Raw genomic sequence first — 26,596 nt, forward strand, 5'->3', positions numbered from 1 at the left:
CCCCGTTGTTTTCACAACTTTGAACTTGCCCAACCTAATGGAGACTGCTGGGTCAGACTGTACTCAACGTTTACTGAATCTGTGTTTCTCCATAATGACACAACGAGAACCCCCGCAAGGCCAAAAAAAATATTTTTTAATATTTGATAGCGTTTGGGAGTCTCTGTGCAGCGCTGTTTCCGGTACATGAGTCAACCTCTGTCATTGCCTGAGAAACCACCAGTAGCGTTGCTCCGTTAAGGAGTATGTTTGCATAGCGATTGGGAAAGAGCGAGGGGCAGAGAAGTGACGGTGGATGTGAGCGGAGCAGAGGAAAAGGTTAGTAGTAAGTTGTCAGTCTGGCAGTAAATGTACAGTACAGACTACAGTGTGTCGGTTAATAAATGCTAAAAAGTCACGTCTGTTGTTTCTCTAAATGCTGGAAAAGTAAAGGGGGTTAGCTCCAAAGTTAGCAACAATGGGTTAGCCTAACCTGAAGACACAAAACAGAGAAATACAGAACAGAGAAATGTGTGGCTGCCGAGTTTACTGTGCACTCTGTCCCCCTGCGACTAATCGATTAATTGAAGATTATGTACGATTTTAGTCGACCAAGATTTTCTTTGGTTGACTACAGCCCTATGGTTATGACAGTGCATGTGCGTATTTGTGTATTTATTTTTGCATTTTTTCCTTCTTGCGTACCTGGCAAAGCCGACTCCTCTGCTCAGGCCGCTGGCGTCCCTCAGTATCCGTGTGGAAATGACGTGACCAAAAGGCTTCAACATGTTCTCCAGCTCCTGCTCGTCCATGGACACCGGCAGGTTGGAGATGTACAGGTTGGTGGGATCCTGCTCCTGTTGCTGTGGCAAGAGAAGATGAGGAAAGAGAGCATAAGTATATGTTTCAATGCCAGCCAGAAAAGAGGTTACGAATTTTTTGGAGAGATGTGCACTCTTTGAAAATGCCTCTTTGAAACCTTGAAAACAATTTATACAATATTCTTGATAATTCAACTTCCTGAAAGATCAGCAGCTCTCAGAACTCTGACAGTGAAGTGTTGAAATGTGGATTCATCCTTACTCCAAAAGGATAACTCCAGACATGAGATTGCCCTTGTACTAAGCAAACAGTTTTTTTCCCCTTTTAAGTGTGAAATGCTCAAGAGTTAACTAAAACCCTCCACTAAAAGCTGGTTTTGCAGCAGTAAATGAATTCAAGGTTAAGGCAGAGCCATTCAAGTTATTTATTTCCATATTTATGACTGAACATCCCACTGCAAAAATATCTGTGAATTTAACTCAAGTGGCAAACTCTCCTCAAAAGAAGAATAAACATTTCATTGAAAAGGCAATGCACCAGCTTCATGCTCAAAACCCCTGAAGCAATAAGGAAACCCCCTCAGGATCCATCGATGTTAACACAGTTACATTACATTTTTCCATGGGAATGAGGGAACCTCCTTCTAATGTGCCTCTCAGTTAGTTAGACTAGTATACTTCAATTATTTTTGTTCTGTTTGGCAGCGCTCCATTGAAATGATCCTCCACAGGAGACCAAAGACATGTGTGTATGTGTGTGTGTAACGACAGTGCTGCAAATTAAAGAGGGATGGATGCAGGAGGGGGGTTTGATGGAGGGTGCTCCATTGCTCACAATTAGCAGAAATTTGCTATTGAGACACGCAGAGAGGAAGAGTGAAAGAGAAAGAGAAAGTGGTATATTACATACATGTTCTATAAATTGTAAATACATCATTTCAGTCCATTACTTCATAATTTCATAAAATGATGTGGATACACAATTCTTTAGAGTGCCTCTGCTGATGATGTAAATAGTTCTGTGATATTTCATTGCTTCATGTCTGTGTTGGCTGTGACTCTCCGCTATGCCATAATGCTTCCTTATAGGCTTGTTTATACCTCTGCAAATCTTGACAGTAAGGTAGATGCATGATTAATATAAGACCTCTTGAAGGGGTTCCATACTTACATTTGTAATTCCTGATATATTTTATAACCAAAATTGCACAGAAAGTCTCTAATACAATTTTTTTTTACAGAAGGCTCTCTGGTCTGGTGGTGCAGTGATGGCCTAAAGGTCAGAGCAGCTAGCTTGTGACTGGAAGGTCGTCGGTAACAATCCCTGGACTGGTAGGATAAATCTAGGTGGGGAAAAGTGAAAAAGCAGCACTTGCCCCTCCCTCATTACTAAGACTGAGATGCCCTTAACCCCAGCAGCACAGTGGCTAGCAGGTCTGTAACTGTGTGAATGTGATCAGGGCTTTCCTGCAAGAGAGAGGCGTCCTCTCAATGAAATTCCCTGAATAAATAAATACTAAAAAGCATGTGCAAAGTGTGCTATGCTGCTTATGGCAAACAACAGTGTAATACTGGATGTGTTTACAGAATGTTGTTTGTTTGAATACATGTGTATTTGTGACAAAAAAGGCCACCCTATGTGACTCATTTTGAGCCCATGGAGGATTTTCCTTTGCATGCACCAGAGCTGTTTGATTTCAAGAGTGGGAGTTTCAAATGTGGCCGACTGTGACCAAAGCCATCTATGTAATCAGTGATTCAGAATAAGCAGAACTGCTCCAGTGAAGAAGTCTGAAATATTTTACCTTTCTTTCAGACTCTAAATATCTTTCTTTGTCAGCAGGGATTTTCCTTTGGCAGATTGTCCAACGCACTGAGTGGCACAGTTGTTTTCCCACACAGGTCAACTGAGTTTAAATGCAATCTTTTATATTTGTGTGTACAGGGATTTATGCAAGCAGTGACAGGCAAAGGCAGCAACATCAAAGGCGTAGAGTCATATGTAACAGCTGTGGAATCTGTCATTGATCTTTAAGTCATCTTATTGAGTTACGTCACTAAATCTAACAAAACCCCCTACTTGCCACATTCCTTAACAACTATAGTTTCACTGCTTTTCAACTCAGGCCTCATTCAAATGTTGTCTTCATTTGTTACTGTGAATAGCACAACCTCATCAATAGCTTTAGATTTGAGAGGTTAGTCCCTGCTGCTTTTTACTAGGCTTAAACACATTCCAATCGGGCAATTGTTCAAACACTTGAATACAATAACCTCTTGAAAACAGAAACACAATGTAGTCAAGCATGTCTGTATGTTCTTCTGATAAAAGATGATTGCAGACATGCTTTGCATACTTTCTCAGGTAGGGTAAAGGTTTTTTTTTGCAAATGTCATACTTCAACATTTCAGAGTCAAATGGACTCCTGAAAGTCAATTTGCAAAATGGCCAATGAAACCTGGTTGAAAGCATGGTGTATGACAGTCTTAATATCATCAGAGCCTACAGACAGACCTGACTACTTTCTATTTATGAAATCAACATGTATCCTGGCTTATTAAAAATTTAGAGATTTCCCCATTGAACTGTGTTCATGCCAAGTGAAAAGCTGCAGCAGAGAGGTTAATTTCACTGAGTGTGTCTTATGAACAATAATGAGTAATGGGATAAGAATATCTTAATAAGGCCTGGGTTGACAAACAAGGGATGTATATACTCAGCTGCTGTGAGGAAAAACAACCCTTTACAATAAAAATAACTGTAAGGTTTTTAAAGTTATCGTGGATACCCAGAATATTGACCAGTGAAACACAGTCTTCAGCTAATCAGGCTAAATTAATAAAGGTATCATTGCTCACCAAGTTACAGGAATTCATTGGATTCATACCTCACCATGTCACGCTGTCTAATGTCACAAGTCATTCAAGCGTCATTCAAACAAATTAGCTCCAGAACCCACCTGAAGCTTTGCTGTACTTTACATTCAGTCAACAATGACTTCTTCTTTTAAACAAAAAGGATTTCAATTTTAAATCCACAGTTATTCTGTTTACAGCAGAATTTCCTCTGGTCGTCTATGGAGACAACTCTAACAGAATCCTGTTCTCCCTGTTTAAAAGCCATAAAAAGATTAAATGGTAAAACAGGAGATTTCCTACTCCTGTGGTCAATGTGGTCACAAGCTAATTTCATCCAAAGACAATATGTCTTAAACAAAATCTCACAGTGGTTTGCCCAATTTCAGCTGTTTTGTTTATGCACACATTTTCCGTACAGTTTGCAGTTACTGTAACAAGGGGAATGAGTGCAGATTTGTGAGAACAAGAGGGATATCATAACCTCAACACCACTCCTCCAGATGCTGATTATAATGCATGTCTGCACTGTCTATTCTATTGCCTGCCTGAAAATCCATAAACTGGTGCCGCGGAGTTTGCCTGAGTGCTCTTTGTCATTTATATTGTCTCAATCCAGGGAAAGAATGACAAGGGAACAAAATCAACAGTGGCATCATAGTGGTGGGTTACTGAAATCACATTATACTTATACTACACCATCTCTAGACACAGTTGGCTTTAAAACACATTCATTTGCACAAGTACTTTTGGGATATGAACTAAAGTGCTTTGGCACACCCACATGTGAATGAACTCTGCTTGACTTTGCTCAAAGTTGCTGTTTGCACAAAGTTACTTCTCAGTGATCTCTCACTCTGCATGTTGCAAATGACTCACCTCTCTCTCTCTCTCTGTCCCCTCTCTCTCTTTCTTTCTCTTTGTCTCTCTGCCTCTTTGTCTCTCCCTCGCCCTCTCTCTCCGTGTAACATCTGTCATGAGCTGGAAACAGCTTCACACCAACTGTGCCTCTCCCTGACTGTGTAGCCTGCCTGCCAGCCAGTCAGCCTGTGTTTTCAGCCCCATTAAACCTCATTGCTGCATCATTATAGCAGGTCTGCACCTCTTATCATGCTACTTCCTGGTTACCCTGCAATGCAACAACACCTGCAGAGGAGTTAGAGGGTAAAGAGAGGGCAAAGCAATGGTTAAATACCTGTGAAAAACACAGGGTGAGTGTGTATGCTTGATGGACCGATATAAGGTGAGAGGGTACTTGAATGTCACATTTCTTTAGTATCCTGCTTGTATCTCAAATAGTGACACATCACGGCCTCCCATGACCCTTAACAGGAACAAGCAGGTATTGAAAATGGATAGATGGGAAGCTGAGAAAAAATTTAGGGAAGACAATGGCCTCTGTCCTAACCATGCAAGTACAACAAGTGCAAGGTGGTAGGTCTTAGACGCACGGACTGTGTGGGCGTCTTATGCACACCTGCTGTTTTGGTTCGTGTATGTGCAGCAGCACAACGTGCAGAAGGGCTTGGTGAAGGTGAATATAGATCAGCGGTGTAATAATTATTTAATACTCATACTGGATGGTTCAGTGTGTCATGACATGGACACGCATCACCATAAATCTGCAGCCAAAGACAGATGGAGTAGTTTTTTTCATAAGCTAGTTACTATAATAACGGCCGTGTATAACGGCACTGCACTCTGGCGCGGCACTTCTCTTAGGCTGTGGATTTATCAACATATCACCTGCTGCCTTCAGGTGCTGCAGGGATTTAAAGAACTGAAGAAGAAGCTTTTCAGACAGTATAAAGCAGCTGTGGGCAGCAGATACTGTAAGAATCACCCACATTCATTTATAGATCAATGCAGACTGATTTACTGACTTTCCTGTTTTAACCACACTAAATGTTATTTTCTGTGCCAAGTTTGGTTGCACTAAACCTGGATTGCACTGTTAAACAGCATTTTATTATGACCACCATTCCAACGGTTTGATACTTTTAATGAACATATACCTCCTTTTTTTTTTATTTGTTGTTGTTGTCATTGTCGTTATCTGCTGTAACTGATGTGATTAATGTCTTATATCCTCTTGTCTGTTGTGTTTGTGTTTTTACCCTCTACCGCAAATCAAATTTCCCCTCGAGGTTCAATAAAGATCTGAACTTAACCGAACTGAACTGAAGTGTTTAATTGAAATAAATTATTTATATTTTAAGCTTTAATCCATTGTTGCAGCACATCTTTAGTTTGATCCAGTTGATAAAAATCACCAAAGCAGCACCAGATTGACGTTGCGCCACAAATAGACTTATATAGGCAATGTCTTGGACCGAATCTCAACCAAAACACAAAACCCATCTGTGCACTCCATGAAAATATGGCCCATAGGCTTTGAAAACAAGTAGCAGAGTATTTTCATAAAGCAGTATATCATTAGGGAAAGCAGACTTTCTATTCATTATGTACTGAATCCTTCCTCTTACATTTCTAGCTTGCCTTCCACATAATCCTGCTCATTTCCTCTTTTAATCCATCTATTCTTTCTTATCCTTTGCCTTCCTTCAGACCACCTCCTCTGTCCTTTACCTCCTCACTTCTCCTTTCTCATGCGCACCCTTTTTTCCCCTGCTTGCTCGTCGCCCCTCCTCTTCCTCAGATTAAAACCTAATCTCCTATAATGGTAGCCTTGCTGTCTAAAATGCTATCTGAATGCTTAATTAATATTTAAAGAGCAGAATTTTCCTCTGCTCTCTCCTCCTTTTCCCTTCCCTCTCGTCTTGTCTCCTTGCTCTTTTTCACCTTGCCTGTCTTTCATTTTCTCCTCTTTTCACGCCATCCTCATCTTCATTCTCCTCCACTTCCACTCATCCTTCATTCCCACCTCATCCTCTGTCTGTGCCTTTGCCTTCCTCCATCTTCCTCTTTCTCGAACCAAGTTCTAATCTTTCATAAGGATTGTCTGGGTGTCTAAACGCTCTCTAACGGCTTAATCAATACTTAATGAACATACCATAAATACTTTATGAACCCTAAACCCTGAAATCCCAAGGGTTTCATTAGCCAAGGAGATATACACTTTTCTCCATCTCCATGATGACTGGAGGCTCAGTGAAATCAACACTGGATACTGATTACCTCATCATTTAGTCTCTGGTCAGTTCATATTATTGTATCTGTGGTGTTTTGCAGCTGCTGTGTATGTGTCTTGCTCTTGTGTCGTAGGAGGAGCATAAAAACATGTTTATGTAATATGTTACTTGAGTCAGTAGGGATGTATCTCCTCTCAATTATATAGGTCCTAACAAACTTTCTGTTTTCTTGCAGATGTTTAATTTGTTTAATATGTTCTGTATAATTTTAGACTGTCTGCTTAACGGCTACTACTGCTTTGTTATGTGGGTTCACCTGCCTACATGTCAGTTCTTTATTAATGAAAATATTTAGACGTGATCAAAATTCCTGAATCATCTCAGCATATTTCAGCCCAATACAGGCAATTATAATGTAAGTGTTTCTGCAAGTTAAAATATCCCAGAGATAGTAGATTATAGAGAAGGTGTTAGTCAGTACGAGCAGAGCCACTGCTCGTTATTTCTGTGTATTTGTATGTTGAAGGTGTCCAGAAAATTGGGTTTAATATACAATAATACAAAAAGGGCCTGGATTTAATAACTGCAGTCACATCCTTTTTACTTCCAAGAAATAACAACATTTCAAGAAAAAAAAAGAAAGAAAAGAAAACACTAAGATTGATCCATGTACTTTGTACATTCTACACCAGGTTTTCCTGTGGTTAATTGGCCACAAAGGTCATTAAGCTTAGCTAACCTTTAAAGGATTTAGCTAATGCTTGAGCATCATTAAAATTGGGGTTAGAGGCTTTTCAAGTGATGGCATACTTATGAAAATATTCAGAAGACGAAAAGCTGTTTTCCACTCTGCGGCTCTCCGGTGGCTGTGAAGTGATGAAGAAACCCTGACTATTCAAAGAAAAGGCATCACACTTGATAAAGTAAGAGACTATGTTTCAATGTGTACTTCAATTTTGTGACGGGCAGAACATTTTTCCTCCCTCTGGCTTTCAACACTGCCTGCGTCTTCACATTGTGCATGACTCATTTAAAGCATTAAGATATGCCTCTCTAAGTAAGGGGGACCACACACGCAATACTCACATTCTCGCAGTTAAAACTCATTTCACCCATTAATTCACAAATTTGTACTGTGTTCATTTTTTGGGGGGCGTGGGGGGTCTTGTATTGTTCTCTATACTGTCCTCTCTTTCTCATTGCAATTTTTACATGCGTCCTTTTCTTTCTATCCCATCTTTTTCTTTTTTTTTCCCACTTACACTGCCTCTACTGCATGTATTGAAAGGCCAGTAATCCATCACAGAGTCAGAGCAGAGGTATGAAGGTAAATATGTTGCGAAATGCGAGAGCTTGTTGACTTGATGTGAGAACTTCTTGAACAAAAATGTGAACTTGTATGTTTAATTTTTCACTTGTATAAAATATTCACACACGTGAGCTGAATTTGAAGTCGCAGAAAAAAACAAAACACATGAGAGCTTTTTTAAAAAAATGTGAACTTGTGTGGTTGAAATTTTCACTCAGAAAATACTCACACATCGGTGTTCTGAATGTGAGGTGTGAGAAAAAATATTCACTAATGTGTAGATTGATATTTATATAAATACAATGACAGCTGCAAACTTGTAATTCAACAGTTACTCATATTTATTAAATGTTTTACTTAAGTCCATTTTCTAGTAAAACCACAACTCAGTGATTACAACCTCTTGAATTGGTGCAACTTCACAGATGTGCTCTCTCGCATCACAAAGAGACAAATCTGTGCCTTGACTTTTGTACGGAAGAGCATTAAGGTCAAACATTTGAGTTCTGAGTTTAAAGTCAGAATTCTGACTTTAGGTCCAGGTAAATGTATACTCTGAATCCAGAGAAACTGGTGCTATACATGTCTAAATGTTTCTGTGTAGATACTCCAGCAGCTTAGTGATGTATGAACCCTTTTTTCCCTCACATGTATCCTGTAGTGATGATGTGGTCATCCTGCTCCCTGACTGTGCAGCTGCTCCCTGCAGATCATCTCATCTCAGCTCAGGACATTCCTTCAGCACTCCTCTGTTAGATTTGTCTGGATTTCTCAGGTGAAACTACAGTTTTAAGCAGGCACAGCCTTTGATTTTGTACAAGTTTTTGCCCCCAAAAACCAAAAACAAACAAACAAAAAAACAAAACAAATGGAATGATGCCTCCAGTCTCATGCCTCTTCTTTGATCCTGTTCTGAGTTCAAAAGCAGCTGTTTTTTTTATCCATATTGTAACAGGATAGATAGATAGATTTGAACCAAACTGTGCCACATTTGCATTGTTTTCACATGAAACGCATTCAATAACTACAGCTTTCAAATTTCCTAAGAAACTTTTCTCCTCAGATACAAACAAGCAACAAAACAAAAACACTAACTCGTATTCATATGAACAGTGATCTGCCAAAACATGACCACACTGAAATAAATCTATAGTCAGCCAAAGAAAACAAGGCAAAGTGTCAGAAATAGAGCCCACTGAAAGCTTTTCTGCTGTATTTCTATGACTTGTTCCTGTAGGATACACTGTAGTACGTTCTATAGAGAGCTACAAATCTTGCTGTATTTGCACAATATACACATTTCTGGCTCTATTAACCATAAAAAAAACAACATAAACACAATAAAACAGTGGTGTAACTTCACAGACGGCCTGTGTTGCCTGATTTGATGTTGAACCCTGCAGGTGACCAATCATGAAAAAACAGTAATATAAGTGTCATGTATTTCGTAATATCTGTTAGGGGAGACAGAACAAACTCTTTGGAGTTTGAAAAACTTAATAGCATTCAGTTTATGTATGATTGATATTCTCACTTTCTTGGTGAGTGTTACTAGCAAGGTAATTTTTCAGAGTGTGGCTGCAGACTAAAGCCCCATTTCCCAAAAGACCATCTTAGTCCCATTGTAGCTCCATGGACTAAGGTCATTTTAGCGTGAAGATGATTTTGGGAAATGAAGCCCAGTCTAGTTGGGATTAATGTTGCAAATAATTTTGTGTCACACACAAAGGGAATGTCTTGCAGTAAAGCTGTTTAATTCTAAACAATATGAGGCAATAATCCTCTTAAACATCTCAACATACGCTTCCACATAATATACTCAACCGTATGTTCAACAGCATTTTCAAGTTATTAACAACGGCAACAGCTTGCAGTAAAGGTTATCATTATCATTTAACAAACACAGTGAACACAGTAACTCAAAGAAAGTTCAACAAAAAAGAGCTTAACATTTTATGGGATTAGAATTGTTTCATAATAATTTAACAAAATCTCCCAAGAATCAAACAAATGTTAAACCAAAAAAATGACTTCAAAGGCAAAATTGACACTAAAACGATACAAGACATTCGATTAAAATTCTACAGTTTTCTTTCACCGTTCAGGACCTCTCATTTTTTGTTGCATGGCTGAATTTTTCAGTTCAGTGATCTGGATGAGCAACGAATGGTATGACACTGAAAAATTCAGCAGTAAAACTGAAAAAAATTGACTGCAAAAGATCAAACATTGTAGGAATTTTGTAGTGAAATGTTGTATAGTTTTATTGTAAGTTTTGCCTTCGGGCTCATTATTTTGTTTCAAGTTATTTTCATTCACTTCCAATTAAATGTATCATTCACCAGGAAAGTGAGAATATCAGTCATACATGGTTGTGTAAACTGAATCCTATTACGTTTTTCTAATTTAACTTGTTACAATATGGATAAAAACAGCTGCTTTTGAACTAGGCTTATAACAGGATGAAAGAAAAGGCATGAGACTGGAGGCATCATTCCATCTGGTTTTTTTTATTGGGCAAAAATTTGTACAAAATCAAAGGCTGGGTCTACCTAACACTGTGGTTTCACCTGAGAAATTCAGACAAATCTAACATTTGGACTGAAGTGTCATACAGAGGCTGTAGCAACTATTTTCAGTAACTGCCTCATTAAAAGAAGTATAAAGAAAAAAGGATGGGACACCTTTGCCTCTATGTGTACCTGCAATAAATTGGTTACCGGCTAAATGATGGACAACCTTGTTCTGAAACATGTTTAGAAAGACAGCTGTAAATGCTCAGTGTTTGTTGCGGAGGAGAGCTGAAGGAATGTCCTATTTTGAGATGAGATGATCTGCACAGTCAGGGAGCAGGATGACCACATCAGAAAAACAGCTCACATAAAATCACTATATATGGCTCTCGAGCTATATGCTGTATATTTACATCGACACAGAGTCTTCCTCATGAGTTGGCGCCTCTGCCAAATGTGCATTTAGAGAGAAAAACTGACAAGACTCACCTACAACAGCGGGACCTGTGCGCAGCCATGACTAGATGTAATTCTGGAATGCAGGCGTGACGACAGGCGAGATAAGCGGCCCCGCCAGCCAATCGGACGTAAGTTCATTTGCATATTTGTGAATATTTTCTCTGTGACTTCACATTCAGAACACAGTCGAAAAATTTCGACATACAAGTTCACATTTTTTCCCACAAGCTCTCATGTGTTTGGCTTTTTTCTGCGACTTCAAATTCAGCTCGCATGCGTATGAATATTTTATACGAGTGAAAATTTAAACATATGTGTTCAGATTTTTGTTCTACAAGTTCTCACATCAAGTTTACAAGCTCTCGCATTTTGCCACATATTTACCTTCATAACGCAGTCCCTGCTGCACACCAGCATGCAGGCTGCTTCCCTGCCTGTCTGCCAGCCGTCCAGAGCTGGAATCAATCACCCAATCCTAAGACACAACCATCAGGGAGGGTCAGATGCAGATAGAAGTGAGAGGGAGAGAAACAGAGAAAGCTAGAGGGAGGGTGAGAGGGTTGAGGCGGACATACAAAGAGACAGAGAAACCCCAGGTGGATTAAATAAACATTTCCTGGGGTGAATGCAGATCAAAATGCCTCAATTTTTCTTGGGTGTGGTATGAAAGGGAAAAAAAAGATACTATTGATAGAATAGATACATAGAAAGACGAAACAACATTCCGGCCTGATTGTAATGTCACATCCATCATGCTGTGAGGATACTGCAGTTGTTTTTTTGTTTTTGATGTCGTTGTTTATTCTCCAGACCGACCACACAAACACAACTTACGAGTGTGGGCCTGATTCAGCTGAGTAGAAGTAGTGTCATTTCCTGTGGTGATGTGGTTGTTCTTATTTTGTTATAGCTCTGTCCTGGACCTTTTTCAGCCGAAAACCCAAATGTGGCATTTAGACTCACTGGGAAAATATGATGTTTCTTATCTTGTGGGGATCCACCAGAGACAAGCCTGTGATCCATTTTGGGTTCAAGATTGGCTGACTGATAAATGTCTGTGCTTCCACTGTGGGGAGCCAATTGAGAAAAATACATTTTTGAAGAGTTATGCTATAAAATATAAAACACATGTTTATGGACATAGATGCCAAACTCATTATGGCTGTGCCCTTTAAAACACAGAGGGCCTCAGACTGTTAAGACACTAAGGCGACCAACCGTGCCAAGACACTGCTATAACACATAAAATCCATGTAGGGGGATTACACACACAAACGCCTACACATAACAGGCATAACGCCTAAAAGAGACTCAGTGTGTATAGTGCATACACTCTTATATTCCTCTGGTTCTTTTTCTTTTCTTTCTCCCCTTCTGTAGCACTGGATGCTGTAATCAAGGCTAATGGGACTCAGCTGTTGGCCAGTCTAATTACCTGGAATGCAGACAGATGATCTGGAAGACATGCCTATACAGACAGACACACACACACACACACACACACACACACACACACTACATACAGCCAAGAAGCCTCCATAGACAAGTATTTTTCTTTCATGCACCTGCCACTCAAAGGAGTGTGTGTGCGTATAGTGTTAGTCAGGGTGTGCTCGTTTGTATGTGGTGCGTGTTCCTGTAAAGTAAACAGAAAGTGTGAGTGGGCATATGAATGCATGCATCTGTTAAAGGTCAATGAAAGCTCAGACAAAATTTCCATTCCTTCGCCAGCCCAGGAATTCCCAGTGAGCAGCCTGGCAGAGTAAAGCATGTTGTGAAATTTACACAAAGACCTCCCCAGTCTTCATTTCTCTGTTGTGTTATTAACTGAATCATTCCACTGATTTTTGACCCAGGCCATATTTTCCCATCGCTTTCACTCATGCTGTTTAATCTTCACCTAGGGTACAAAATTAACTTTTTTGTCTACTGGCCAACAAATGGCTACTGAATGTTCAAATTTTACCAGCCACTCAATAGATTTCCATTGTTTTTTTGGCTGGTGAGTGAAACAAATCTACCAGCCACTTGCACATTTTACCAGTATTTGGCTAATGCTTGGTGCTAATTTTGTGCTTGTGTATAAGTATGAGAAGTATCAAGAACCTGTACCTTTTAGAATTTAGATAGGAACGATTGAAATGCTTTCCAGATGTAAAACCAAACAGACTTCCTGTCTCAGATCCAATTTGTGAATATTAAATAACAGTAGGAAAAAAAACATTGAGTAGACTTGAATTTTCATGGAAACAGAGAGAGATTTTGGAACAAATCTCTTGTATGTCTGATAAATGTGGCTCAGTGTCATTCAAGGCCTGATCGGCCTGATGTTGTAGTGTCTGTGTGAGGAGAGAGCCAGCTTCAGGGAAATCCTCTCTCTAAATGATTAATGGAGTCTGGAACTAAAGAGGGGAGTTGTCTCTGACTCTGTAGGTACACACCCTGTTGACGCCTTTGAGAAAGCAGGAGAGACTTTGTGTCTGTGTGTGTGTCTGTGTGTGTATCAGTCTAAGCTACATTTGAAGCAGCGCCATCACCACAATGAGCAGTGTTTCATGGCAGTTTCGAGACATTCTTTAACCATGGCAGCTATACATACATACACATATATATAAAAACATACCCACACACACACACACACACACACACACACACATACACACACATACACACCCACAAACAGAGATGTCCCACTGCGTTGCGATGAAGAACAATAAAAAAGGAACACGGGTTTGTCAAATGTAGCTGCAGCATATGGTTGTATTGTAGAATACACATTCGTACCATTCCAAGTTAAAGCCAACATTATGCAGTAATATAAATGGTAATAATAAGAATAATGTATATTCATCTATCACTCTTCTAAACAAAACCCTAAAATCCTTTACAACAAACTCAATAAAAATGCTAATAAACAAAAAAGCATTATAGTAAAAAAGAAGTCATGAAAAGAAATAAAATAACAATCAAAAATATGTAACCAAATGGAAGTATTTACAGAAAATAAAAGAACACCAAAAATTGGTCCCTGAGGAACTCCACAAGTAGGGGAGTAAAGCGAGGAGAAACCTCTAACGACAAGAGAAAAACCTGTCGCACAAAACTATTCAAGAGTCCTTGATGCCAAACAAAATTTTCCAGGCTATCAGTTCATTTTAATTTCAGTAGATGAACTTTTAATCAACTGAATCAAACATAGAGGTAACATGAAAACAGATTTGAACTGAAAAATTACTACTGTCAAGGAGTAAATCATTGGTAACCTCAGTGTTTAGGTGTTGGGTGCATATGTATTAATCATAGCCATCATCATTACTGCTGATGTTTTTTGCATAACTGTGTCAGTTTCGATATTTTTTGCTGTGCCTTATTAATATCTATGATAAACAAATATAAATAATCTATTTTTATTTGAGTCACTTATGTTAACATATTTCTGATGCAGCTACAATATTTGTTGCTTGAGTTGGATAGCTTTTTTTGATCAACAGTAGGCATCAGTTTTATGTCTCTACAGCTTCTTGCTAAAGTCACTATTTTCAATTGCAGTAGTACTTCTGCTTTATTGGATACTATCCTGTAAAGTGTGACAGAAAATGTAGGGGAGGGAGGGGATGAGATGTGGTCAGCTGGTCAAGAGCAAGACTCAAATCTTCCAATCCTGGGTGCTGCCTGGTCTTCAACCTACACTATGACCCTGCACTACCTACTCTAACAGATTAAAAGCACGTTCAGCTCTGCTGCTGCAATGACTCACATACTACCTCTTCCATCCCCCTTCTCTCTCTTTCCCTTTCACTGAATTGCTCCTTGATTGTCTGTCTGTATCAGAACATTTCATTAGAAAAATGCAATAAACCAGAAGGCCTGCTGGATTGCTGGATTATCATCGAGGAAGCACTTTTCGGATAAGGGAAGAGAAAATTAATAAAGAAACTTATTGAATGCATTTTTTTTTGTTTTGTTTTGTTTCCGGCTTCTTTTTTCCCTGCTAATGGCATGTGGCTTGTCCTCAGACAAATCATTGGGAAATGAAGTTAAGGGCCACAGCCAGAGAGAAAACAAATTAAAAGGAAACTGCAAAATTAAAAAAAGTTCTCGAAAAGTGCAGGGGAGGAGTAGGTTTGTGCTCTCGGCACTGCAGTGATTAAAACATAAAGCACTGGCTCAGACACAAGAATCACATTGGCTCAGAGGGAAGAAAGAGGTACATTGGATTCTGACCAAACTTGATGTTTTTTCCCACTGTGTCATGTTACATACACCAAGAATATGGAAATGCTGTTTGAAAACTTGTATAGAAAAGTCTAATCTCACATTGAAATTTCATGCAGTATTGTGGTAATGACTGTAGAAGTCCCTTTGTGCAACTACTGTATCCTGTGTTTGTACATCAGGGATTTTCTCAACGGTTCCTCTTGAGGGTATGCAAAGACAAGCCAGTGTTAGAGTGTAAATGAGGGGCTTCAAGACAAAGGCTAAAACTTTATCCTCACCTTAATTGCACTGCAATAAAAATCTAGAAATGAGACCGTCATATCATCCAAGGGTATATAACGCTTGCAGCACTTGTAAAAGTTACACAAGCTGGTTGACTTGCTGTATAACAGCAAGTTAAGCTGTCCACCCACACCTTCTGCTGGCCTCGGCTATAAAGTCCTGGAGGAGAGGAATACTGGTTTACACTTCAATAAAATACCTTTTTCATCAACTCTGCTGGCTCACTACATCTGTCATGCTGCAGTTGAACCAATAAGGTCAAGTACCTGTAGGTTCAAGTTTATATGTGTATATGTGTGAATGAATTTGTGTGCTGCTGACCTGAGTGCAATCAAAATAACAGCAATATAAACTCCAGTATGAATTTCCAGCACTGTTTTGAATTGTTATTTTTCATAAGTGCTTTAGTTACAGTAAATTGGGTGAAACGCGTGCTGTTTGGATAACACTTAACAAAAACATCACTAAGTTTCATTACTTAACAGTTAAATGCAGTTAAATACATTCACAGTTTTACTAGAAGGAGTTGAGGGGTTAAATTTGCTCAAGGACACTAACCTGTAGTTGTTGAAGCGCTAAGTCTAAGTTATTTTCCCTGCACATATTTTCCCAGTCCCTCTGGGACTCCAAAGCAGAGACCTTTGAGGCTCAAATCTGTGTCTCCATTTTGTTATTCAATAATCCCAGATGGCTTGTAAAGTTTTATTTACCTTTAACATAATTCACATTCTTCTTGTCTGTGTCTTCTATCATTTTAAACATATCTTGTTACAGGGATTTGTCGGATTTAACAATGTACCAATTCAACAACAGAAACTACTTGTATACTTGGTTGATTTTTCACACAGTGTAATATGAGTGACTGAGCAGCAAAGTCGGGGTTAGTGGATACTCGGCTTCCACGCACACAACAAATGTGTGTACATGTGTGCGTGTTGTGTGTTTTGCGCTTCCACCTGACACTATTTCATCCTGATCAATGCCTTTGTCCTACAGACCCAAAGCTTGAAAGCCGTGGCCTGTTGCCATGGTTATCTCTATTTGAAACCGGGGGGATTAACCTCCAGGGGGATGGCTTTGGAGAGAGAGGGAGAGTGTGAGAGTGAGAGACGTGCAAAACAAGAAGGAAAAAGTGAAAGAAAAACAAGTATGAGTGAGAAGAAATAGCATGATATAACTAGATAAAGCTCAACTGACAATAATAAACATAGATAGATACATACAGACACAGTCCTATTCGATTCCCTTCTTTGGTTTAATTTGGCTTGGCCTTGTAAACCACTGGCATATATTTCGAAACTAAACATTGGGATTCTCTCATTGAGATCTTGCTATTCTATTGGATGCCATTATATGCTTTGTTATGAAAAACAACAAAATGTAGCTTTTGCCATCACACTCGCAGCACAAAGAGTTGAGAAAATGATCCTCTTTCTCAAACACAAGTGTGTGAGTTTGAACCTGAGCCCTGGTTGAAGAACAGTCTCTGTGCTACAGACGATGCATTCAGCATGTAGCTACATGTAGGGGAATTAATTTAATATGCTGGCAGAAAATAAAAGCATGTAAACTGTACCAGTTTTGCATCATAAGGTGGCTTTTTGAAGATAGAAGTTCTTTGCAGTGTGCAGGCTCTCTGAAGATGTGCTCGTGGTGTGTGTTGCTGTGGTGCTCAGATGAGAGAGCAGAGATTTTCTCGCCGCCTTTAGATGTCGGGACGAGGGCACAGTGGGGCCAGCTGACAGCTTGTCGGACCAAGGTTATTTACTTTTAGAAAGGGAAAACCAGCCTGAGTCAGCAAATACTAAAGGGCAGCCACACACACACACACACAGACACACACACACACACACACACACACACACACACACACACACGCATAGACATGGGCATCTAACCGTTTCATCTCTGGTACGTTCTCACACTCCCACACAGATGTGTCACTGCCTGCACACACACACACACACACACACACACATACACATACACACACATAGACACACATAAACACACACACACCTTGCCAAGAGGTTAAATAGACTCATCGCTGGAACACCATTGAGAAAACAGCAGCCTAATTACCATCATATCCTCTACCAAGGACACCTCAGGACAGCACACTCGCAGTCATCTATTCATTTTACCTGTACAAACCACATCCTCCCCTCTTACAAAGTCATTAGGCTATAACAAGGGTTCTTAAACCCTTCCTGCCTAAATTGAGCGGGTTTAGTGTTCTCCTGAGACGGAGCCTTATTAAAGCTTCGTCATATGAGCACCCACCACAAACTGTATTCTAGTTTGGCTCCCAACAGTGCCATAATCCCAAATTGTACTTATATAGGACCTGAAAACCAAGAACCCACCACTAACCAGTTTTATTAAGCTTATTAATAATGACCTTATCTCTAACAGACACAGTGCATACACATACATTCACACAAAAAGAATAGAAGCAGCAATTACACATGATTTATTATAATAACATGCATAGGAGCGTAAACCCAAGCACCTCTATACTTAACATTCATAGGAGCAGCCAGGAATTTTTATCCACTTGCTGGACCATAGCTGCTAATGTCCAATTTGCCCTCTCCAGCCAGACTGTGAACGCTCCTGAAAATGGACTGCCAGCAGCAGTCAGTTGGATCTTCCATGCTGCTGATGCTATAATCTCTTTAGAGTGAGTGTTACTAAAAGCCACTGAACTCGACATGTTTACAGAACTGATTATATGCTATCTTTTAAATCCACAATAAAATAAATTGACATCAAACACGTCCATTAGTGTGATCATCATGTTTGTTGCTTTCCCCTTGAAGTTACAGATCTATGTGAACAGGTCAATAGAGGGCAGTTGAATCTTTCACAGTTAGATAACATTTCTTTTTGTGAAGAATCTTAGAGAGAATTTCTTCTTATGTACCATAAATTGGTTTAAGATGGTCAAATTGAGATGCTACTGAACTTTTTAGTAAAACATAACAGCATTTCTTTTGCATCTGAGTTTTACAGACATATGTGTGAAATAACTAAAGGATTAAAGATTCAGATGGTAAATTTAGAGTTCGTTTTGCAATCATACTTTTGTGATTATCAAGTAAAATACCTTGCAATAAAAAGATTTAATTAGATTTAGATTTAATTGTTTTAAATTAAATGGCAGATTGTATAATTGACATTTCTACAGTTCTTTTTGAAACAGGGGAGGTATTATCTGATCCAGAATGTTGTCATTTTTATAATTAATTTATTTTCTTCAGAATTTAAGCAACAGACACTCATAGATTCTTTCTTAAATAATTTCACATAGCTTTTTCCATAACATACTTTTACAATTGGCTCCAATCTCTCTGGATGAAACTAAAGGATCAGTTCACTCAAATTATGAATTTATATTTTCTCACTTACCTCTTATTATGTCTAACCTGCAAATTGTTTTCAAACTTTACAAGCGCCCCAGGATATAGCAGCATGTGTGATGTTCTGTGTATTGTAACAATGTCCTGGTTACTTGAGATAATCTACAGATCTTTCTGTAAACAGTTTTCATGGGGATTATTTCATCGGTAGAAAGAAAAGAAGAAGCTCATGTGTATATGTGTGTACAATTTTGGTGGAGTAACTGGTAACTATAAGATATTATAATCTCTCAAACTGTGGTAATATGTAAATGTATATACTGCCTTGTTGCATTATAAAGCCCTGTTCTTATTTTGAATTTCAAGTTAAAAACAGTTCACCTTTCTTACAGACACATACGCATGCATGCAAATCTTTCATGTGAGTAAGTGTCACATGGACTAGCAAGCATTGCAGATGCCTCAGTCAACCATCATCAGGATTCTCAGCGTATGGAACATGTGATTGAAAGAAAATAATAGGAAGACAAAAAAAAAAGAAAAGCGAAGAGTCAGAGCGGACAGACTGAAAGGCACAAGAGGAAAAAGCCTCATTGGTTTTCAGTGGGCATGTGCAGTCTCAGATGTACTAAAAGGTTACAGCATTTGATTTGTGATATTCTACTCTGAAAGCTCTCTCTCTCTGTCTGTCTGGAGGAGCAGTTTGGCTACTGCTGTCCACAAAGTTTGATCGATGGCTGAATTATGCCATCGGATTGTGTATCTAGCCGACTCTGCTGTCTGCCCAATGACAAACAACAAACATGCCTGGCCACCAATAACAATGAGAGATGTCAGGACTGAGCAGCCAATCAGGGAAAAGACTCTGGGTACAACACTCAATAGTGTCCCCATAAAACAGGGGCATTTCAGTCGGCTTCTCTTGCTACCGTTAATATACTTCATTCATATGTATTCCACAGCGTCTGTGAGAAGTAAGATGTTCAATGCAGTACCCTGCACCCTTTTCTTCTAGCCTTTTATTTCCTTCCTGTACTTCCTCCTTCTCCTTGATCACTCTGCATTCCTCCCTCTCAGAGTTCAAGCTGCCCACTCCATATTCACTCCATCTCTCTCTATATCCTCCCTTGCTACAGTTCGGGCTTCCTACTCCCTCCCTCCATCAATCTCTCTATGCACCCTCCCTCGCTCCGGCAGCCCACTCAAAGGCTAATTCCACAGGGGGAGAGAATGTGAAGAGAGGCGTTTTATAGTGTTTTCCAGTTATCTCCGTCCTTATAGAGCTGTTCTCAACCCAGCTCCATCAAACCAAGCACCGCCCCCGCTCTCCAGCTGCCTACTCCATTCCTCCTCTGTTCATGGCAATATTTCCCTCATTCCTTTTTGTTTTCCATTCTCTCGGGGGTAATGCCGTGGTGATACCGAATCTGAAGGGTTTCGTTCCTAAATGAGGCCGTCACCAGTTGAAAAACACCTCACTTTAACAAAATGATCCCTAAAATAAGCTGGAGACTCGTTACCTCATTTTCTTCTAAAACAATAGCATTTTAAGTGTTACTGTTGTGTCCCGTTGACTCATATTGTTGAAATATGGAACGATGTGGGTGTAATACTTTTATTCACTACGGAAACAGATATAAAGTTTGGTGTGAATCTATGTTCACATATCATGTTGTGCAGCTGTTCACAATTCATAAAAGCCTGGAGGAAAAAAACAAACATGGACATTTTATAACATGGTCACCATCCAGACATGTGTGTATTTTTATTTAATTAATGGTAACATTGAGAATAACATAATTACTTTGTCATTTTGTAAGGACCTAAATATTTAGGATTTTAATGAACTGTGTTGACTGTACAGCCTGTACTTAAATTTTTCTTGTGCATGACCTCATGTCATGAAATCATAGTCTATATGCAGTATAGTGGTTTACTGTAGTATTTATTCTGCGGGTTGCAGCCAAATGAATAGATCACACGTGATCCCAGAATTTCCAAACGCTTCATAAATAAGAGGGCTCTGAAAAGCCGGCATTCAAAACAAAGCCTTTATTGGCGTTATTGGAGGATCCTCGCTGTTATACGGTACGCCTTTGTGAAGCAGCAAAAATCCCTTAAAGTCTAAAAACATGGTTTTCAAAGCTTTTCTCTCTAATTCAAAAATCGAGCTTTGGAGCTCTTGGAGCAGCCATCACCACTTAACCACAACCCAGTTTTCTTTTTGCTCTGTTTCTGCTGTCAGACCTGATGTAGAGTCCTGCAGAATTCATAGTATGTTAATTGCTGCTGTCCACAGAGATATCAGCAGAGTCTGGCATGTAAAACTAAAACATATGTGACTTCAATTAACAAACAGGGATCTTTTCATATAAAAATGTCAACTGATGCAAGGATTCAAATGATGACTGAACCCATGACAGCATTTGCACATATTGTCTTAAAAAGCAGGTTTTAGGATAGCCATTTTAAGAAGAATTCTTTAGTGCACAAAAGCAAACGTAAACCATTTGTTCCAATATAACAGATGAAGAACTCAAACAAACTGAAAGCATGTCTCAGTGGGACACTGATTGCAAATGTATCTCTGAGAAATGCATCACACTTAGCGCTGAAGATGTCTGCAAACATGAAAAAAAAAAAAAAAGATTTCATACATCCCCAATCCCCCAAAAATGATCTGCATGTGTCCTTCAGTCAGTGTGATTGCCCTGTCTCTACCAAACTTCATCTCAGAAAAAACACAACTCCTGCTTCAAGTACTAAAATTATAATTTTTAATGAACACAGTGTAAAAAGTATTTATGAGTGTGGGACCTTTGGATGGATGGCTCTTGGCTGCATATCACTTAAACTACTATGCTGCTTGAGGCTGGATACACACTAGAAGTTCAAACAACAAGTTAATATTCTGGAGAATACAAGACTGCAGAGAAAATGAAGGGAAAACTATAGAATAATAAAAGATAGATGGAATTTTCACCTTGCCTTTCTGAATATATTCAAGATGGCTTGATTGTATATTTACCCTTGAAAATATTACAGGTCTAAGGCTACATTTATTATCATGGAGACCAGGCAGGCTATTATATATTAGTACATATTACATATTATGGACTCCATATAATTACATATAGTAGCATGTAACAAATACTACAATAGGAGGTAACCAAAGCACCTCAATAAAGTCTAAAAAGGAGCTGTTGGGTGATGTGCCAATATTTCCTGCTGTCTTTACTAAAACTGTATTGCAATTGTGTTTTTCAGTGACAGTAATACATCATTTGCCAAAATCAGACATGAATCAGACCGATTTCCATCCCATTTCGCATCATGAATCTGGAATTTGATGTTATGGAAAAAAGAGCTGTGGCCAACTGGTAACTGAAAAGAGTTCCTGTAAGTACTCTCATAAGATAAATGTTCTCATGTCTGTACTCTTAGTGTTTGTACTGTTTTGTCACACCCTTCTAAGTCTGTTAGATGATTTGTTAAATTGAAATGTGCTTGTGGCGCCATCATTGATTGTTGCACACATGCAATCTCTTTTGATGGTATAATACACAAGTTAATGCGGTAAAATGAAGGAACAGTTCAGCGTCAACAAAAATTATCATGATTGCTGTTATCCTGAAAAATATTTTCTCATTAGCAATGCCACAGAGGCACATTAGTCACTCAAACACCCATATTCATCTTCATTTTCTTCTCTTTCTCCCTGCCTCTCACACTCTCTCTTCCTCCCAACCCGTCCATCTATTCCTTTTCTTTTCTCACTTATCCACTTAACTCCCCCATCTCTCTCCCTCCGCACACACTAGCATAAAAAAACACACATGCACACAACCAAGGGCTGGTAATGCAGGGTTAATGAGATTGGAGAGCAGCTGATGGTTGTGCACATTCAGGCCAGATTACATTTAATTCAATTGGGTCTCACTCAGTAGGCTCTCTCCCACTCCTCTCTTCTCTCTCCCTGTCTTTCCCCCTTCTCCTCATTGTCCTTCTCTTGCTTTTGTTGGACAAGAGGTGGTCCAGCCTCACAAGAAGACACAGATTCACACAGAGGGGCACAGCGGGTGCACACACATACATTCAGCTTTTATTTCAGAGTTGCTGTGAATACACATGCACACATGTCCTTGGCCTCTTCACTGTCCTCCACTTTTAAACAGAATGTGATTAATTATCTGTATTTTACAATGTAAACTCTGCCTTGAACCAGACATTAAGATGGAGGACATGGTGGAGGAAAAAAAAAACATTATAATGAATCAAATGTCTACTCTAAGATTTCTAAAATAGATTTTTAATAATATTTTTTTAATGTATGCATGCTGGACTACTAAACACAGAAAAGACTATACTATTGCTCCAGCTGTTGGATAACACAAGAAATTGTCAGGTAACTATGGCAATTGTGTGACATACACATTTGATTCTACAAAGGAGCAAGCTCTTTCTAAAGAAAGAAAGCCTGTCACCAATTCATATGCAAAATACTTTTGAATTCTACTACAAAGGATACAGTGGACTTACTAATATTAATACTTCATTTTTTAAATAGTCTTTTTAAGTCAAAGTGAAGATAAAATTCATTGTTGCTAAGACATCAGTATATACTATATCCTCTATATGTTTGTTTTTAGTAGTGACTCCTGTCACTCCCGGTGGCTGCAACAAGGACTACAACCCATCATGGTGTCCATTAAAAGACTACAAAACCCATATTCAGCAGGGCAGTCAGGACAATGGTTGCTGCTCAGCTGAACCATATAAGCTGATTGCCCTAGTGAGGGAGAAGAGAGTGAAGGAAAACAGTGTATGTGAAGGAGAGAAAAAAGACTGAGGTTGTACAGAGAAGACAGGGCTTTCATTACGTTGCATGAAACAGCGAACTAGAATTTTAATTTAAATACCTGTTTTGGTTTTGTTTATCTTCTGTCTGCAAGAGTAAAGTTGACCTGTTATGAGAAGATTGAATCAGTGAGTTTAAGTTGGAAAACAACACCTTGCTGTATTTATTACCTGCACCCACGCCTCAAAAGCTCCAAGAGAAAAGCTTCTGACCTCTCAAGATATCACAATGGTGGAGAATGCCAAAGAGGAGGGGTGGGTAAGAACGAATGTCCATCAGTGATTTAAACATTCGCTTGGCGCAATTGAGTACCAGTGAGAACAAAATGGAAGAAATGCTGAAGCTGCTGACTCAAAGCAACCAGCTCCAAATGGAGACTAACCAGGCCCTTTTGGGGGAGCAAAGAAAAGCCAATATGTTGAAGGAGGAGGAAATTAAGTTACAGAGGAGCCAGCTTCATGGAGCAGGGCCATCAGCCACCAACCCCGTAATACGCGCCAGTGATTTTATCCCTAAAATGGGACCCACTGTTGATCCAGAGGCCTATCTCCATGCATTTGAGACTACTGAAACCAGAAAAAAAGGCCTAAAGACCAGGGGGTTGGTATCCTAGCTCCATTCCTGTTGGGGGAGTCACAGAAAGCTTTTCAAGACCTTGAAAGTACAGTAGTCAATAACTATGACGTCCTGAAGGAGGAAATATTGAGTGGAATAGGACTTACCAAGTTTGGGATGGCCCAGCGTTTTCATAATTGGGGTTTTAGGAATGACCAACCCACTCGGGTACAGATCCATGAGCTGATTCGTATTACAAAGAAGTGGCTTGATCCTGATTAAAAACTCTGCAGCAGCCATGGTTGAAGCTATTGTTGTGGATAAATATTTATGTGCCCTACCCTATGAAGCAAAGAGCATTATTAGCCACAGTGCTCCGGTTAGTGCCTTGGTGGAGGCAGTTGAACAGTACCAGGCTACCACTGTAATGCTCCACATGGGGAAAAAGAGCAATCTATCCCTCCAGGATGTCAAGCAGATTCTTGTTCACCACCCCAAAAAACCCACCCAAGGTAACACAACCAGGCAGGTAAATATACAGGGACTGCATCAGGCTGAGCCAGAACAGAGATGATGAATTCTGGACAGAGACACCAGGAGATACTACAGATGTGGGGAACTGGGTCATATTTCATGGCAATGTGACAAAGCGAATTAACCGATGCCCACAGCGGAAACCTCTGGCAGCCAGCCTACACACCTCTACGCTTCCTTGACGGCAGTACAGATCACCAAGCTTTTACGTGCCCTGTGAAGCTAAATAACCAAGATGTGGAAGCTTTGCTAAACTTGGAGTGAATACACACTACTTCACAAATCTTTGCTCCAGGAAGAGCCACAACCAGTTTCCTGTGTCCATGGTCACACTCTTCAGTATCCTACTAGTACTTTGAAGCTAGTCACAACACAAGGCATGTGTGAAGTCAATGCGGGGCTTCTGGAGGGCGCAGGGCGCCAGTCTCTTTCTTAATAGGACAAGATTGGCCCCTGTTCCACAGACTCTGGAGGGAAATACAAGACAGTCCAGAGTTGGGTCAAGTTGTTTAACAGAGGTGGGGGACTCGAGTCACATGACTTGACTCAATTCGCAAATTTGAGTGAGAAACTTGCTTGACTAACACTGATAAAAGACTCGACACGACTTTGACTTGGTATTCACGACTTGAGACTTTACTTAGACTTGAGACAGATGACTCGACAGGACTTGACTGTTTTTATTTATATTTGCATTTTTCTAGATACTGAGAAGTTACATTTTGTTTTGAAACATGATAGGATGATTTCTAGTGCAGTGTGAGCAAACCTGGCAACCTACTAGGACGAGGCAGACCAGCAGAGGCCAACACATGAGGCAGCTATCATGGAGGGGCTAGTCCATAAATAATAAAATTTGGATTCAAGGGTAAGGGGCCGCCACAACATGGTAGGTGCACGGACTGTGTGCGTGTCTCCATGTGCACCTGCTATTTTGGTTCATGTATGTGCAGCGCAACGTGCAAAAGGGCTGGATGAAGGTGTAAATAGATCAGCTGGTGTGGTGATTATTAAAGACAGCCAGTTACATCACTGGTCTCATAGCTCTGAAACAGTTGTGCCAAACATGATAACAACAAACTCAACAAATGGAAAGTTTTTCTTCAGAAAATGTCTGGATGGTTCAGAGTGTCACAACATGAACACATGACTACAAATCTGCACCCAAAGACAGATGGAGTATTTTCTTTTTCAGCAACTACTTACTATAATAGCGATAGAAATAAAAAATAAGGAAAATTGTTTAGTCACTTTCAATGATTATATTGGACCAATGCTATTTCAGCAATAATTCTGATGTATCTCACCTCGTACATGGTTACATAGTTTAGTAATTAATGTTACACAACAATGTTTGCACTGCAATGTGTTTCAAGGACAAAAAAAACATGAGACGCTACTTTTGCTAAAAAGAAAATTGGAAAAGAGGCTATGATGAGCCCTGCTAAGCCGGCGTCTCCTTCATAAAAAAGCAGAATATCAAGTTATAACTGACCAGTCTGATGTGTATAGAGATGTGTGTGGTTATACTGCAGCAGCCTGGTGTCATTTTCAGGCAATTTAATGAAGGTAAACACAGTGAATGGCCGTGCATAACGGCTGCGGATTTATCAACATATCAACTGCTGCCTTCAGATGCTGCAGGGATTTAATGAACTGAAGGAGAAGCTTCTCATACAGTATAAAGCATATATACAATATATATATTATAGATAAATACAGACTGATCTACTGACTTTCCTGCTTTAACCACATTAA

The 26,596-nt window shown here is 39.5% G+C and overlaps 1 protein-coding gene across 4 annotated transcripts in view; it reads right to left on the reverse strand.

Moving 5' to 3' along the window:
• LOC137191770 (RNA-binding motif, single-stranded-interacting protein 3-like) overlaps window positions 1-26,596 on the reverse strand; it is a 138,377-nt gene that overhangs the window by 39,428 nt on the left and 72,353 nt on the right. For all 4 annotated transcript variants that reach the window (XM_067602152.1, XM_067602151.1, XM_067602153.1 and 1 more), the window contains exon 5: window positions 685-842. In XM_067602152.1, the coding sequence (XP_067458253.1) occupies window positions 685-842 (158 nt within the window). The remainder of the gene's footprint in view (window positions 1-684; window positions 843-26,596) is intronic.

The sequence above is a fragment of the Thunnus thynnus genome, chromosome 10, assembly GCF_963924715.1.
Source record: "Thunnus thynnus chromosome 10, fThuThy2.1, whole genome shotgun sequence".
Lineage (NCBI taxonomy): Eukaryota > Metazoa > Chordata > Actinopteri > Scombriformes > Scombridae > Thunnus > Thunnus thynnus.